Genomic DNA, 17,454 nt, shown 5'->3' on the forward strand with positions numbered 1-17,454 from the left:
ATATATATATATATATATATATATATATATATATATATATATATATATATATTGTACACACAAATGTACTGAATGTACACACACTGATGCATATTACTTATTTAATTGTTATTCATAATCATATTTTTATAGTTTGAAATAATATAAATTGTAATTGTAAATAATACAACTGTAATTTTTTTTTGCCAAAAACATTCAAAAATGAGAATTATAGAATGCGCTGCAACAAGGTTAGCTAACTTCATCCAAAATGGCATGTATTATACAGTCGTGGTCAGAATTATTGGCACCCTTGGAACATATGATCAAAGAAGGATGTGAAAATAAATCTGCGTTGTTAATCATTTTGATCTTTTATTAAAAAAATCACATAAATCTAACCTTTCATTGGCGAATAAGAATTTAAAATGGGGGGAAATATCATTATGACATGTCTTTCTCTAATACACTTTGGACATAATTAATGGCACCCTTTTATTCAATGCTTTTTGAACCCTCCGTTTGGCATAATAACAGCTCTTGAGTTTTCTCCTATAATGCCTGATGAGGGTAGAGAGCACCTGACAAGAGATCAGAGACAATTCCTTCATCCAGAATCTCTCCAGACCCTTCAGATTCCCAGCTCCATGATGGTGCTTCTCCTCTTCAGTTCACCACACTCATTTTCTATAGGGTTCAGGTCAGGGGACTGGAATGGCCATAGCAGAAGCTTGGTTTTGTGCCCAGTGACCAATTTTTGTTGTTTTTAAGATTTGTTTTTGGATTATTGTCCGGTTGGTAGATCCAAACATGGCCCATTACATGATTTCTAACAGAGTCAGTCACTTTTTGATTTTTTTATCTGTTGGTATTTGATAGAATCAAAGATGCCATGTATCTAAACAAGATGTCCAGGACCTCCAGCAGAAATATAGGCCCACAACATTAAAAATACAGCAGTATATTTCATTGTACACATGGGGTACTTTTTATCCCTGTGTGCCCCAAACCCATCTTGAATGTTTGTTGCTAAAAAGCTAATTTTTAGTTACATCTGATCTGACCATAGAAGCCAGTCCCATTTGAAGTTCCATTCATGTCTGACAGCAGAATATGCTGGGAATGGTTTTTGGATGAGAGCATTTTCTTTTCTTGATTTTTTTTTTCTTGAAACCCTCCCAAACAACATGTGGTGTAGGTGCTGTTTGATTTTTTTTTTTAGATTTTCTGAGACTCAACTATTTTCTGCAATTCTCCAGCTGTGGTCCTTGGAGAGTCTTTAGCCACTCAAACTCTCCTCCTCACCGTGCATTAGGATGATATAGACACACGTCCTCTTCCAGGCAGATTTGTAACATTTTCTGTTGTTTGGAAATTCTTAATTGTTGCCCCGATGGTGCAAATGGGAAATTTCACTGCTCTAGCTCTTTTCTTAAAGTCACTTTCTAATTTGTGAAGCTCAATTATGTTTTGCTGCACATCAGAAATATATTCTTTGGTTTTTCTCATTGTGACGGATGATTAAGGGAATTTGGCCTTTGTTTTCCCTCCTATTTATATTCCTGTGAAACGGGAAGCCATGGCTGGTTAATTTCATGTTCATAATCACCCTGATATGCTCAAAATTGTAAATATGAATGGGAATATACTTCACAGATATTTTACTCATAAGAATTTCTAGGGGTGCCAATAATTAGGGGTGCCCCCCATTTTCAATTGTTTTAGTTCAATGAAAGGTTAGATATTTGTGTGAATTTGTTTAAATAAAAAATGTGCTTAAAAATGATTAACAATGCAGATTTATTTTCACAGCCTTCTTTGATCATATTTACCAAGGGTGGCAATAATTCTGATCACGACATATGAGTATGTATGTGCATGTGTGTGTGTGTATATATATATATATATATATATATATACACACACATACTGTACATACATACATATATTCCTTATTATTTTATTTATTATCTAATTTTTTATTATCTATAAATCATTTTGGATAATAAAAACCACTGAATTCCCACAACAGCATCAGCACACATAAAGGGGACGACTGTTTCTGTGTGCCAGGCGTGCCAGCTGCAACTTTTTTCTGGCAACACTCAACAACCAGCGAGAGCCATGCGCAACACAAAGAGCCATTTAGATTGTACAAACAGGCAAAGAAACACGGCAGCAATTTCAGAATAATTAGATGATTGCAAACGCAGCTGCGGACACCCTTCTATTAAAAGCGTGTTGCTCTGAGCATATTTCAGTCTTTGTTCAAACCCTCCAAAATCTGAAGAATTGAGGAAGCATATTGTGAAATTAAACCATCCTGTCTGTCTTTATTCCAGGCTCCAGTTGCACGCAGAAACCACACACATACAAGGTTATATCAACTGTATAGGTGCCTTTCTGTTCGGCTACAGTGGGCAGTCTTGCTTTAAGACGTCTCGCTCTCCCACTCGCGAGGCGGTATTGTCATACACACAAGCACGCCTGCACTCACACATGCGTGTGCACACCAATCAGTACACTGGGAAGAGGAGAGACTCGTACTGAGTGGCTTCGCAATGGGAGAGAAGAGCTGAGAGGAGAGAGGGACAGAGAGAGCGAGCGCACGAGAGAGAAAGAGAAGTGCCGTCGCATGTGCAAGACCAAAAAGTGAAGAGGCAAATTAGCTTGTTATCCCCCAAAGAAGCTTCACCTTCAGAGAGAAGCGTGAGGAGGCTGAGAAACAGGAGGAAGACGTTGCTTCTCTGGTGATTTAAAGGTGACATGACAAGCCTCTCGTCCCTCAAATCCCAGCTAGTTTCTGACAGCGTTTCACAGCTGTGACGGGAGTTTCTGTTGTCGGGTGCCTGACTGTGTTCGGTGGATTGCAGCCAGGAGGACTTACAACAGAAGAGGGGATCAAGGGCAGGAGCGGGAACAAAAGTCTCCTCATCCCCCCTCTGACCCGTAGATCCAAACAGGAACTTTTGCTGGGAAGCTCTTTCCCGAGAGCATGGATGGATTTATGACTATGTGCTAAGGATATTGGGTGAACAGCTGACGGCACGTTTCTTTAACATTCTTCTCACGGTATCTCACAGGTAAGATTAAATGTGATAGTTCTATCATGGGAAGATGCGAAAAAAATCTACGGGAAGTCAGTTCTCAAGAATGACTAGAAAGTCAGCAGGTGTGTGTGCATTTTTGAAGCGGAAAACTTTTAAGCATGTATTATGTGCGTCTCTGAGTCATTGATAATTTGCCTACGTGCTAATAAAAGATGCTAAGAGTTGACAGTTTCAATACGGTGCAGATCAGATGAGCTTATAGGATTTTCCTGCCAGTCCTTTCTAAGCTCAGTGCTGCTGCTGTGACATAAGCGAAGATATGATGGCCAATATTTTACATTCAATAACACACACAAGCTGTATTTTGTAATGATAACAGATGCAATACAGTGCAAGAACAAATACAGAGTACATATATATTTATTTTTTCTCAGAATAATATGTGTGAAACCACACAGAAATTGTATATTAATAATAATTATTATTATTCATATTAGAAAATAATATAATTTATTTATTATTAGTTTTTCTTTATTTCTACCCTCAAAATGTATAGGCACTTCATCTTAAGTGTGTAGAGTACATAATATCTTGCGGTGATCGTGTGCAGGTGTGTCCGAGGACAGTGATGAGCATGCGGACCATAAAGTAAAACATGTAAGAGCATCCAAACAGATGATTTGTCAGATCAGTGCATTCATTATACAGTAGCTGCGAGCACCGACTCCCCAAGCTGCTGCCAGACACCGTCTCATAGAGAAGTGACTTATATTACCTGGAAAATGAAAGATCTGCAACAGAATACACTGCGTCGGTGTTGAGGTTTATGTGACCTTCTGAAGTCCATGGCTGATCATTTTGCTTAAAGATAATCTTTCTCTGTTGTATGTCCATAGACTTGATTGCATGTGCTAAATCTTCTTTTATAGTGTTGAAGAAGACAGTTGAAGTTTTTAAGGCAGTTTGCCAGCCAGGGAAAGAATAGCTCTCCTCTGGGAACAGTTCACATTTCCACAAAACTGTGGATTAAGGAGGCTTTAGTGGAGCAAAGGGGATTACAATGTGCTGTTAATAATTATGTGCTTAATTTTGGGGCTTGATGAATATTCATTGGAAACTTCAATGTCATTTGAGGGTACACTGCGTGATGCTCCTGCCTGTCAGCTTGAAGAGTGCAGGAGAACTCAGATGTGCCATCCATTGATTAAACACTGTTTGCCATTTAAAGTGAGGGAGTTTTTGTAATTTTTTGTTAGAAGTTGAGCCGAGGTGTAATTTAAAAGTGTTAATAGCAAGCTATCTCAGCCTTTGTCTTACAAATTTAAAGTTGGAGTAAACATTCCAAGACTTTCTGTATTGAGTATTTTGGCTCATCACTGCACATTTGTCTATACTGTCGAGTGTTGTTAATTGGTTTGGTTTGATATGTTTTGACCCTAAAACAGTGTCATTATATAATAAAACAGAAATAAATTAACTTGTTTGGTTTGTCTTCCTGTCTCGCAGTGCTGATCAATCCAAGGTTATGCACCATGTTATGAAATGTCTCACCATAAAGTACTGCAAACAAAAACAAGGTTATTCCCTTAAGATCAATTAGTGTCGTTTTAACAATATCTAGTGATCAGTCAGTGGTCATATTTTACTATACCTGTTGATTTCAAACCACATTGTCATTTTTAAATTATATTGACTTTAAATAAAAGTTACAGTGTGAAATAATGCTTGTTAACGGCAGAATATTCAGTAATGCTGAGGGCTGAAATAGTACGTGCATGTAGGTGTGTGTCAGATAGAATAAACATTCTGCTTTTATCTTCTGTCTTTGATGTCTTTTCTCTTCAGCCGGTGCTCCTGCCATGTCCTGGCTCCTGTGTCTGTGGATAAGTGTTAGCTGCTTACTGCTGTGCCATGCCACTTTGTATGAGACCATCCAGCAGCATCATGTGACCCGCCCGGGCCGCAACGCCATACAGATACTGGGTCAGTGTCTCGTTTAAACCGTATGTTCTTTGTCACTGAATCAGTGATGTGTTCGTTGAAGTGTTTAACTCTGCTGATTGTGGAAGTCCATGTATTGTAGATGTTCGGTTTGGGAACGCTTGTGTTTTGAGATCGAAATGAGTATGTATTGACTTTATAGCTATCAGATTTGCATCAAAGTCAGCTTAAATCTATACATTGCGGTGCTTATGAAACTTTGTGATTGGTATCTTATCTTCTTATTGTGCCCCACCTCGGTCATGAAAGAGATTTATGTAGAAATCCAGCTCAAGACGCTTTGTTTTTGCTTTCAACGAGTGGCTTGTAAAGGGTTTTGCATCACGAGTTACCCAGACTGCAATCTTCCGTGTGCGTATGTGTGTGCGAGACAGGCTTGAGGCTAAACTCTCCTATCAGCATGCTGTGAATATGAGCAGCTTTGATCACAGAGGCTCTGGTGGAAATGACAATTTACGTCTATCGCCCGCTCTATGGAAGTATTTGGCAATTAAGCAGTGTTTCGCTACGAGGGCCGACGGGAAGAGAGACAGCAAGGTGGGTCTCTCTTCAACACTAAGTATGCAAATGGAAGCGATTGTGGCATACTTTCAGCAGCGGAGCAAGGCTACAAAGAACTCCAAAGCAATTTAACGCTGCGCGAGTTGGATCACCGCATGCTCATTAAATATTTGCAATGTCTTGTCCTTATAGATTATGTCGCAAATGTGTTCGTTACTTCATTAATATCGATTTTAAAAAAGGAGCACACCAGGAGTCCTAGTATAGCTGATTAGCGCCTTATTTATTGCAGACTTTATTCCTTTATTTTTAATGTTTACCATCTTATAAGACACCGTACGTATGTGAGAGAGCTTCAGAAAGCACTTCAAACTCATTAATCCAATACAAGGAGAGAAAAGCGCGATATACATCAGATTAATTTTTAACACCGTTCTTCCAGGTTTTTATCCGGCCCAGCAGAGCACAGTGCCAGAGATGTACAAAGAAGAGCATGCCCCATAGTAAGTGTTCCCTGAATTATTGAAAGGGTCGGCTGAACAACAAAAAGAAATCATCCCCCACCTTACTCCACGGTATATGGAAAAGTTAGACAAAAACGTGTGTGAGAAATCACATCTCTGGTGTTAGGAAGGTCAAGAAGGGCTTGGTAATGGAGGGTTGTAGCTTTTAAACGTGCTCCCACACTCGCACGCATCCATATAGCAGCGGCTGAAGATTTTTCATCGGGTTTTGCTAAGTGCTCATGGTTTGGCACGTTTGTTCAGGAAAAAACTAAACCGGGGGAGGGGGTAAATCATGTATGTTTACTGTGAAAACAAAGCTTGTTCAAACTGCAACTTTTGTGAGATGTTTTATTTTCGTGTTAAGATAACATAATCTGCACGTTGGACCATCATGGCAGTACCAAAATTCATGTATGTTCTTTTTGCATAAAAAATAACACTTTTTCACATTAAAGTGATACAGTAACGGAGTAACAGGTTCAGTTCTTAGTGAGACCTCGTTTGTGACTGAATCATAATTCGAAGTATGAAATCTTTGTCTACGGTTCTAGTTCTGTGGTGTAATACTGCATCTATTAGATGAACCAGGCTTAATGGAGTCTTTTTATGTAATTCCTTTATAACTGCAAAGGTGCAAAGACACGGAATGGGCTAATTAGATGTCAGTAGCTTTTAAACGTGCTCCCACACTCGCACGCATCCATATAGCAGCGGCTGAAGATTTTTCATCGGGTTTTGCTAAGTGCTCATGGTTTGGCACGTTTGTTCAGGAAAAAACTAAACCGGGGGAGGGGGTAAATCATGTATGTTTACTGCGAAAACAAAGCTTGTTCAAACTGCAACTTTTGTGAGATGTTTTATTTTCGTGTTAAGATAACAATCTGCACGTTGGACCATCATGGCAGTACCAAAATTCATGTATGTTCTTTTTGCATAAAAAATAACACTTTTTCACATTAAAGTGATACAGTAACGGAGTAACAGGTTCAGTTCTTAGTGAGACCTCATTTGTGACTGAATCATAATTCGAAGTATGAAATCTTTGTCTACGGTTCTAGTTCTGTGGTGTAATACTGCATCTATTAGATGAACCAGGCTTAATGGAGTCTTTTTATGTAATTCCTTTATAACTGCAAAGGTGCAAAGACACGGAATGGGCTAATTAGATGTCACTGAGTTCCTCAAGCCTTCCCACAAAGACCCTGTTTTGTAGCTAAATTAATCAACAAACATCTAAAGCATCTAAAGCAGTATTGTTAATGAGGTTTCTTGATGTCAGGTCTGCAGATATCATTGGCTACCCTTCAATAATACCTGCTGACTTCTTCCATCTCAGCTGACTTTAAAACTGTATGTACGTATGTATTCTCTTACTGAATGTAAGAGAATATCTTAAATTGCAATTTTTCTTTGGATGGAGAGTTTTGATGATGCTTATTTCAAGACATCTGCTCAGCTTGCACAGACTTTCGACTTCTGTTTTTATCTTTTTATATTTTTGAAATGTATTTTATTATTATTATGTATTTTCTTATTTTGTTTTATGTGATTCTTTCTTACAACTTTCATTTCTTTGAGCTCCACCCACATGCAGTTCTTCTAAAGTTTTGGGGGGGAAAAAACATTTAGTCTTAAGAATTTGATAATGCACAGGCTCCTCATTGAAATAATCGCTTGGACAGCAGCAGTTTCTCGGAATTAAAATACTATGATTAATACCTGAATTAAAATTGATTTTGTAATTCTAAAACCATCTCTAGTTTCATTAAGAAGACCTTTCAATATAAATAGATTTCCATTGCCTGGAGAGAGATCTAACATTTTGAAATGTTTTTTTTTCTTTCTATGGCCTCTCTTTTATCCATGGTGCTATTATCCAGCAATCAAAGCCTATTAAAAAGTATCCACGATTAAAAATGAGACTGAGTAAAGGAAAGCAGAGCATGATTCATTTTGAAAAGCTGTCATCATTTATTTAACTGTGAAACACCCCCACCAATGATATTCGAGGACAAACTTTATATCAATGCCAAAAATGCTTCAAAATCCAGATAGGAGAGAACAGCACCATATTACTCTGTGGGTTAGACAGAAGTATGTCTGTGTAACTGGGAGCAATTGTATTTCCATAATCAAGGTGGAAGTTTAAGTGACTGAGCCAAAAGCTTTCGTAAATGATGAAATGCAGGCTGATGTCCTTGATGCTGAAGTTTGAGCTGAAGCTGATGTTTAAGGCAGATGTTTATCTTTCTACATTCCCTGTTAATGACCATTTATTATTAAAGATGAAATTAAGATTGTAGATGTTGTGCTGAATAATGGACAGTGTTTTCTATTTCAGGAAGAATTGTTTAGTTAATGTCTGGCATGTAACACATCCTGAACACAGTCCAACTTTTTCTCTCTCATACAGAAAATGGTTCCAGCAAGACAAAAAAATCAGTGATAGAAAAACCAATAACCAACAAATAATCAGATGTTGTGCAGGTTCGAGTCCGTTCGAGTTCGAGTGCCTTGAATACAGTTGCACAATTGACCAAGGCAATATTTGGCAAAATGTAATTTTTTTTGGTAATAAATCACTCAATAAATCATTTTTCAGTTATTGACCATTTCTTGCAAAGTACTGCCTTTTAGCTCACCACTTTTAGCTCACCAAATGATCAGGCAACAAGTGATCAGTTGCTGAATGTTGCGTTTTGGTGCTTAAGTGGGTAATTCAGGTTCGAGTCCAGCCTGCAACATATTCTGATACTATTTTCCTTTACTCTCTCTTTTTTTTTGATAGAGGCAAAATGTGTTTTAAACAAATATGTTCATGTAGTAAATACAGAGTTGATGCAGCCGAGTAGCTTTAGCTGCACAGTTAGCAGAATCATTATTTGTCTGAGGATGATGGATACAGTAGTTGTCAGGTCAGAGGTGTCTCTGTACAAGTGTAATCCTCCATGCAGTTCAGGTGGTAATAAATCACTCAATAAATCATTTTTCAGTTATTGACCATTTCTTGCAAAGTACTGCCTTTTAGCTCACCAAATGATCAGGCAACAAGTGATCAGTTGCTGAATGTTGCGTTTTGGTGCTTAAGTGGGTAATTCAGGTTCGAGTCCAGCCTGCAACATATTCTGATACTATTTTCCTTTACTCTCTCTTTTTTTTTGATAGAGGCAAAATGTGTTTTAAACAAATATGTTCATGTAGTAAATACAGAGTTGATGCAGCCGAGTAGCTTTAGCTGCACAGTTAGCAGAATCATTATTTGTCTGAGGATGATGGATACAGTAGTTGTCAGGTCAGAGGTGTCTCTGTACAAGTGTAATCCTCCATGCAGTTCAGGCATTTCACAATACTGCAGAAATCGGCTTACCTCCTATAACAGGAACTTGACATGAATACCAAAATGGATTTGGTTGCTTTTGAATTCTCTCTCTGTCCTGCAAAACCCTATTTTTTTTGAGAAACGAACAAAAAATCCCAGTCACAGCTGAGGCTTATATTGAGTAACGAGTTGAGTCGCTCCGCTGCTCCATCACCTGCTCAGGCACCGGCTCCAAGCCGTCTGCATCCCATGAGTCTGTGCAGGACGGGCCCTCGCCCGCATTCCACTCTCAGCCGAGATTGATGGCGGTCTGATTCCAGGCAGCCAATTCGGGTCTCTCAAGAAATAATCCACTACATTGACAGATGAGCAGAATGTGACATGACACAATCCCAGGCTGCAGTGTATCTCTTCCTCCTCTCTCCTTACCAAATGAAGGCCCGGGCTGCTCTGGTTTTGGCCGGATACACTGACCACTGTTGAATATTTTCCCGATCGCCCAGCAACAGAGAGAGAAACTAACCTCATCTCTTTTCACATGAATTTGCTTTCCTCCAAAGCGCTCCTGAGAATGAGGATTACCAATATCATAGGTGCATGTCGGGTCATAGTTAACCTGAGTCACAGTTGTCTCCTGGTATACAGCCAATGGGGACAACGGATTATGAATCAGAAATGCTTTCACTGTCCTCAAGTTATGTTAACTAGAGTTTCTAATAATAAATGTAAAAAAAAAAAAGCTTGAATAAAATCCAATCGGATGCATTTATGTCAGTGGTGGCTGGTGTTTTTTCCAAGAGATGGGAAGCACAGATGTTATGTATGTATATATGGATATTAAAAATATGCATATGTGTGGACTTGAAACTGCATTCGACATAAACATTCATCATCTGATTGTTAAAACAATATTCTAACATGCTAACTTTCTAACACGTTTAAGAAACATTTCTTATCATTATCATTGTTGAAAGTGGTTGTGCTGCTTAATATTTTTGTAAAAATTTTACATTTCTAATGAATTGTTTTGATGAATAGAATCTTCTGTAACATTATAAATGTCTTATATTTAAAAAAATATATATAATAAAAATCTTACTAACCCCAAACTTTGGAATGGTAGTTTTTTGTATAAACAGTCAAATGCTGAATGTTGGCTTTGGTGCTCATGTGCTTTGGCTTTGGTGCTCATGCTCAAAGAATTGCAGGTTTGAGTCCATATAGATCTATATTTTTCGAAGGGCAGTGTTGCTGTCTTTTCGAGTCGCAATAATAATGAGCAAATTAATTTGAAGGAAAATTGTTATTGAAGACGTCTGTGCGGCTGTTTTATTGTGAATTAATCCGATTAATTTCACACCTACTTTTAATTGTGGCAAACTAATTAGAAGGGAGAATTGATGACATAAAACCAAATTCAATTATATGCAGCTCACTGGAATGGCGTAATAATCTGATTTCTTAGCAAATTGGATAGAGAGGTTTGATTGGGCTAGCTGGGATGATTCACACTCACACGCTCAAACCCTTGTCACCAAAGCACCACAACAAACCCAATTTTACCTCATCAGGATCTTATAAACTTATCATATCTGAACTTTCTTAGGTTAAACTGACGCCTCATGGCTAAACCAGATATTATGTGTAAGACCCTTACTAGAACATGTCTAGTAAGACATGTCTATAGTATGTTGCTAGAATGATAAAGTTCTTTCTTTCTTTCACACCTTCTTGCTTTCGCACTTTGTCTCTCTCTTTCTTTTTCTCTCTCTCTGTCATATGTCTCTCGAGCTCCTCCTGATGCCCTTCCCCCTTCCGTCTTTTTCTCGGCCTCCTTTTTTCTCTCAATTTCCTCATCTCTATCTGGCCTTCAGACGATTTGTCATGGATCAGACGAGACAATTTGTCATGGATTAGTGCTCTTAACTGTGTGTATGATAGTGAAGGCAGTCACTGGAAAAGCTAAAGAATCCTATTACAGTTCTTTTTATGGTACTGTGCATGTACGTATGTGTGTGCGTGCGTATGCACATTTAAGTATAATTCGGATCGTGCACGAACCTTCGCAAAGCTATTGCACTCAATACGGAACAGCTGAATCATGCGTAACCATATGTGGTGAGATGTTTTATCTGCATATTGGGCGTAAAAGACCATTGTTCTGGTACCTGTTGGTTTGCATAGCTTTATTCATGCAGAACGTTACGAAAGAGTGTTTTGTTCAGTTGTAATAATGGAAATATTTACTGATATTACAAAGATTGCAGTAAGAGATATCTTAATCTTTTTTTCCTGGTGAGCACATGCAGCTCAGCAAAAGCGAGATACGGAGATTATTCATATTTACAAAACAAAACTGTCATTCAGAAGATGGAGCACGGCATATGCATTAAAGGATTTTCTTTGCCAAGTGCAACGAGATGGAACAGGATTAGAGATCTGTTCTCTTATCGCAGCCTCGGTCTGAAAAAAAGGTGGGCATCGAAGCTCTTTCCATCACCATGGACTTATTCATTATGACTATACACATCTCCAGAATGTCCATCGCCGAAGAGCTCCCTCTTAGAATTCTAATTCATGCCAGAGCCTTGATAGCATTTGCATTTCAGAATTTAGGTCTAATTACATGCGCTAATTACAGCTGCATCTGACTCACGTCTTTGTTTGTCCCTGCGGTTGAGTTCTTAGAAGCGCTTTCTGTCAGTCAATTTAGGCAGAGGAGTTTCAAGCGAGAAGCGAAGATGTGGAACCGCAGGCTGGCCCGACCAGCGGTCAATGCTTCTGTTAAGTGAAATGATCCCAGACACCGAATTCCCCATCTGGCTGACTGCAATGCAGGCAGAGTACATGAGCCATGTAAAATGAATTCCAGCCCACAAATCATTGCGACTGTTTTGTGCCTCTCATTCAAAGCGCTATGAATTCTTATTCTGCTGTTTGAAATCACAAGCAGGATATTATTATAAAGCCGTAGCGCTTCTCTCTCTTTTCTTGGCTCTTTTGGTGGATGCTACCGCAGATGGCTTGGACCTAAATATCTAATTTGTTTAGTGACAGTCTGGATTTATAATCCTAAATGTGCCATTTCCTAGACTGTAAACAATCTGGACTTCTCTGAGTATCAGGATGATATTTGGGAATCTCTGGCTGCAGTTATAATTGGAAAGACAAGGGCTAAATTTCCACTATTGATCTCAATGATTGAGCTTAAGGTTGGAGAGCAATTTTAAATTTTCTTTTCTTTTCTTTCTTTCTTTTTTATGAACTTCACCTTTCAGGGGCGTAAGTTTGACTAGAGATGCAGTTATTGACTGAATCGTTCAAAGTGTGATTCAGGTGTAGCTCAATCTCCATGTTGCCACAGGTCATGTTTTTCCTCTGGAGCTGTTATTTTTCTTCATTGCAATGACTTTGTTTTCCCTTTTCAAGAAAATCACAAGCCTGTCTGAATCACTGAATCGTTATTCATTTTCAGACTTACCTCTTTATTAACACACTATTTTGGCAATGTGTGTACAGAAGAACAACAGGAAAAATAAAATATTAAATACTTCATATGAATTACTTATAGTTTTATAATCTCTATAAAACTATAAGTAATTCCTATATTTGTAGCAATAGCCAAAAATCTATAACTTTTGATCAGTAATATGCATTGCTAAGGACTTAATTTGGACAATTTAAAAGGTTTTTTTTTTTTTTTTGCACCCTCAGATTCCAGATTTTCAAATAGCTGTGTCTTGGCCAAATATTGTCTTATCTTCACAAACCATACATCAATGGAAAATGTATTTATTCAACTTTCAGATGATGTATAAATCTCAATTTCACAAAATTGACCCTTGTGACTGGTTTTGTGGTCCAGGGTCACATATATATTATTTATTTATTTATACAAGGGATCATAATTTTTAGCAGTCTATGGCATCAAAAGGTTTGGTTACACTTTACTTGAAGGGGTGTGCATAAGACTGACATGACACCTTCATAATCATGACATGACACCTACATAATCATGACATGACACATGTCATGAATATGAAGGGGTTTTTATGCATGTTTATGACAACTGTCATTAAGTGTCATTCCAGACTTACCTCTTTATTAACACACTATTTTGGCAATGTGTGTACAGAAGAACAACAGGAAAAATAAAATATTAAATACTTCATATGAATTACTTATAGTTTTATAATCTCTATAAAACTATAAGTAATTCCTATATTTGTAGCAATAGCCAAAAATCTATAACTTTTGATCAGTAATATGCATTGCTAAGGACTTAATTTGGACAATTTAAAAGGTTTTTTTTTTTTTTTTGCACCCTCAGATTCCAGATTTTCAAATAGCTGTGTCTTGGCCAAATATTGTCTTATCTTCACAAACCATACATCAATGGAAAATGTATTTATTCAACTTTCAGATGATGTATAAATCTCAATTTCACAAAATTGACCCTTGTGACTGGTTTCGTGGTCCAGGGTCACATATATATTATTTATTTATTTATACAAGGGATCATAATTTTTAGCAGTCTATGGCATCAAAAGGTTTGAAGATCACTATACACATTTAATACACATTTCCACAGTTCACCTGTGTTATCAGGATAATTCTATTGTGATTGGAAAATGATAGAGTCCAAAGCATGGGTTAGTTTCACTAGTTTCAGGGGATCAGGGTATTGCTAAAGTAACTGTGAGCGGAACTAGCCAAAACGTTCTTTTATTAATATCCCTGAATCTTTCTGTTTAATTTGTTTTCATTGTGTTAGTTGGATGAAAGATATGAAGGAGTGAGACTTGATTTTTGTCCTTCGCTAAATGACCTAGTCAACAAACACATCCTTCACCTCTGGCCCCAGTGGTCATTACCTTCCGGAAAGCTTTTTCCCCAGCCTCTATCCCTATTGTTTTACATCCATGACTTGCATGCATCACTGTCTAGTTTTTTTCTGTTGGATCACAGAAACACAGCTCTGAGATTACTTTGTGCTTTCATGGCCGATTTAGCAAAGCTCACTGCGGGTATTTAGAAGAAGCATTATTTATTAGAACTCCCTCAGATAGACACATAGAGGCTTGTACCACTCCACTTTTCTTTTATTGCTTTCTAAAGCAATGACCTCCTCCGGAAATGTGCGTGACATCCTTTTTTAAAACACACTGTGCAATAATATACAGTTTTACCATACTGACCCTTCTGAAAAAAGCTGAAACTAGCTTAAACTGGTTTGCCAGGGTGCATTTTAAAGGTTTCAGAAAGTTTTTGGGTTCAAACAACATATTTTCATGTAGTGGTCAAGCCAAATTTTGGCATTTCATAACTATCGTGCAAATTTATGAATTTGCCATCTCATAAAATATTTATTTCTCATTTATGTTTAATGTTTTCTCATGATCCAGTTGGTTTGAACCAAGTGACTGACTAGCTAAAGCAGCCTGGACATGTAAACAAAATAGATTTTAAGCACAGGAAATGAATTAATTGCTAGTAATGTCTTGTTTCGAAATGAAAAGATTGGCGTTTTTCCCTCCATCTCTATTTCCCAGAAGTCTGTGTATGGCATTACATTATATCAGAGCAGTGGGTGTCCCATTGGAAGGGAGTGTATAATATCTTCCCTGTGGATGGAAAGGGCACAGAGAGCATTGATTACCTCACAGGCAAAAAAAAAAGGCCCTGAACTCTCATAAGCTGAAAACTCTCAAATGGTATATATCTTCCCTTTCACTGCCTGTCACTTCCGTCGTATTGTTCGTCCATTCTGCCGAAGCGAGGATGAAGCAATTATAGTTTTTTACTCTTCGCTGGAGAGGGCAAAACAGGATGACAGTTTGCAATCTCTCCAACTTTTTTGGAATTCATTTGAATTGTCACGCCGAATCCAAAAGCCACAAGTCTGGAGAGGGTATCAGGGCTGGACGTGACAGTTGATTGTGATGTGTTTATGTGTATGTGGGTTCAGAATGGATAGTTGTGGAGGAGGCAGGGAGGAGTTCTCATTAAGGTGGTGTGTGTTTGTGTTGCGTGACAGGTCCTCGCAGGTCCTCGCCTGACATTGTGACACTTTCTGTGACATGGAGGAACAGAGAGGAAGGCAAAGAGAGGGAGGGCAAAAGAGAAAGAGAGAGAAGGTAGCAGCTGCGGATGTTGGTAATATGCCTCGGAGTGGTGTTCTCAGATTTTTTTTTTGACACGCACAAAGGTGCCATTTTGACGTCAAGCATCATGTTTGAAGAATGGCTCTCTGTGGCTCTGCAGCTGTGTCTTAAAGACACCTGCAATTGTTTACATCGTATGCTATTACTGCACCCTTTTTTCCTGGTTCCTTCCATGTTCTTTATCTGTAAGTCCTCATATAATATTGTTTGTCCATGTCACGACAGGTCAACAGTTGAGTTGCCATACAGTGGGGTCCAAAAGTCTAGTAAAGAAAATGCTTCTGTTTTGCATTTTTCTAATTTAATACAAACTTTTTTAAATGACAAATTACCGTGTATTATCTGGGTTAGTATGATGGTCATTTTTGTCTTTTAGATCTAGTAATTTATTCAAAAATGCACTATAAATGCAATTTATACTTGCAGTGAATTCAGCCATCTTTTTTAAATTTACTTTTAAATTACACTTTTTTTATATAAATACTGTACAGGCAAAATGTCCTGATATTATAATCGAAAGGAAATCTGCAGTAGTTTGGTATTCTTTGGTGTATCTGTATATAATTAAAAAAATATTATTTAAATATATAACACGTTTTGACAATAGGGCCAACTGCCTCACTGGTTATTAAAATAATGTCATGTAGTCCCAACAGCATGCAGAAACATAAACATAATATAACAAGTGATGTCATAGTGAAGACCCCTGAAGACCCTTGTGGCTCTTTGTTAAGATCAGAAAGTTTCATAACATATTAAATAATTTTACCTTTTCATGACAAGGCAAGGTTAGGCTGTTTGTATGTTGTACATGTTCCTAAAAACTTCATTATATTTATTAAAGGGGATATCAGATGCCCATTTTCCACAAGTTGGTATGATTCTTTAGGGTCTTTGTGAAAAGTCTATAACATACTTTGGTTAAAATTTCTCAATGGTAGTTTAAAACAACACCGTTTTTACCCTGTCAAAAACAGCTCTGTTCACAGCGGTCCGTTTCAGTGCATGGCCCTTTAAATGCTAATTAGCTCTGCTCACCCCACCCCTCTCTTCCATGCCATTATCATGAAACTGTAAACTTTAGCCGCATTTAGCTGCAGAACTTGCTTACTAGCATTATAGGAAAGGCGATTTGCAATGATTCATAAAAATAAAAAAAAACTTATACTCACTTCTTCTGTAGGGGAAGCTGGATCACGAATGATTCTCGCGAACATAGATGCATTTAGGTAGATCGAGGGGCACATTCCCTTCAAAATAAAACGTAATCCACTGCGTCTTCAGCGGCTCAGATGTCGGGAGTAAATGATGACTGCTATGTTTATTATTACATCCAACAGCAAAACACCTCAGTCTCTTATGATACAATCTTGTCTACCCCTGCTCCGGCGTAAAAACACTGGCGGACTGATGACAGCTCACTCAGGGCGGGTCTAAGGTAAAGCACCAGTGTCATTCAACAATCGTGGGAGGGGCCTTGGCCTGTGTGGCGTACATCAGGCCAGAATCTGTGAATGGCTTGATCTGACAAAGGGGTTATTATTTTGGGTGATTTAAAAAAAAAAAAAGCACTGGGTGGATTTTTATCATTATAGGGTGGTTGTGTACATATACAACCGACACACATTTATGTTCAAACACCATGTAAAAGTGAATTTTGCATCTGATGACCCCTTTAAAGGGTAGATGCATTTAGGAATCTTTAAGATTACTTACAACAGAACAGCAATGCATTTTATGGATGACCGTTTCATGAACCTAGGAGAGGAGTTAATTCTGACTTTTCTATTACAATCTGGCGCTTCTGAATCAGCTACTGTTTTGTTATTAGTTTAAGTATTTGCTATTGACTGTTCAAATGCAGAGTTTTGCGCATCGTGTGTGTGTGTGTGTGTGTGTGTGTGTGAGAGAGAGAGAGAGAGAGAGAGAGAGAG

The 17,454-nt window shown here is 38.0% G+C and overlaps 1 protein-coding gene across 4 annotated transcripts in view; it reads left to right on the forward strand.

The window, feature by feature from the left end:
* LOC107600286 (protein FAM19A1-like) overlaps nucleotides 1-17,454 on the forward strand; it is a 182,823-nt gene that overhangs the window by 20,362 nt on the left and 145,007 nt on the right. For 2 of the 4 annotated variants that reach the window (XR_001610744.1, XM_016292138.1), the window contains exons 2-3: nucleotides 2,322-3,062; nucleotides 4,875-5,012. Coding sequence is in view for 1 of the 4 variants with exons in the window: in XM_016292138.1 (XP_016147624.1) it covers nucleotides 4,889-5,012 (124 nt within the window). In the remaining 3 variants the exon portion in view is untranslated. The remainder of the gene's footprint in view (nucleotides 1-2,321; nucleotides 3,063-4,874; nucleotides 5,013-17,454) is intronic. The other 2 variants (XR_001610746.1, XR_001610745.1) reach the window with 1 other exon arrangement.

The sequence above is a fragment of the Sinocyclocheilus grahami genome, unplaced genomic scaffold (genome assembly GCF_001515645.1).
Source record: "Sinocyclocheilus grahami isolate Dianchi unplaced genomic scaffold, SAMN03320097.WGS_v1.1 scaffold281.1, whole genome shotgun sequence".
In the NCBI taxonomy this organism is placed as follows: Eukaryota; Metazoa; Chordata; class Actinopteri; order Cypriniformes; family Cyprinidae; genus Sinocyclocheilus; species Sinocyclocheilus grahami.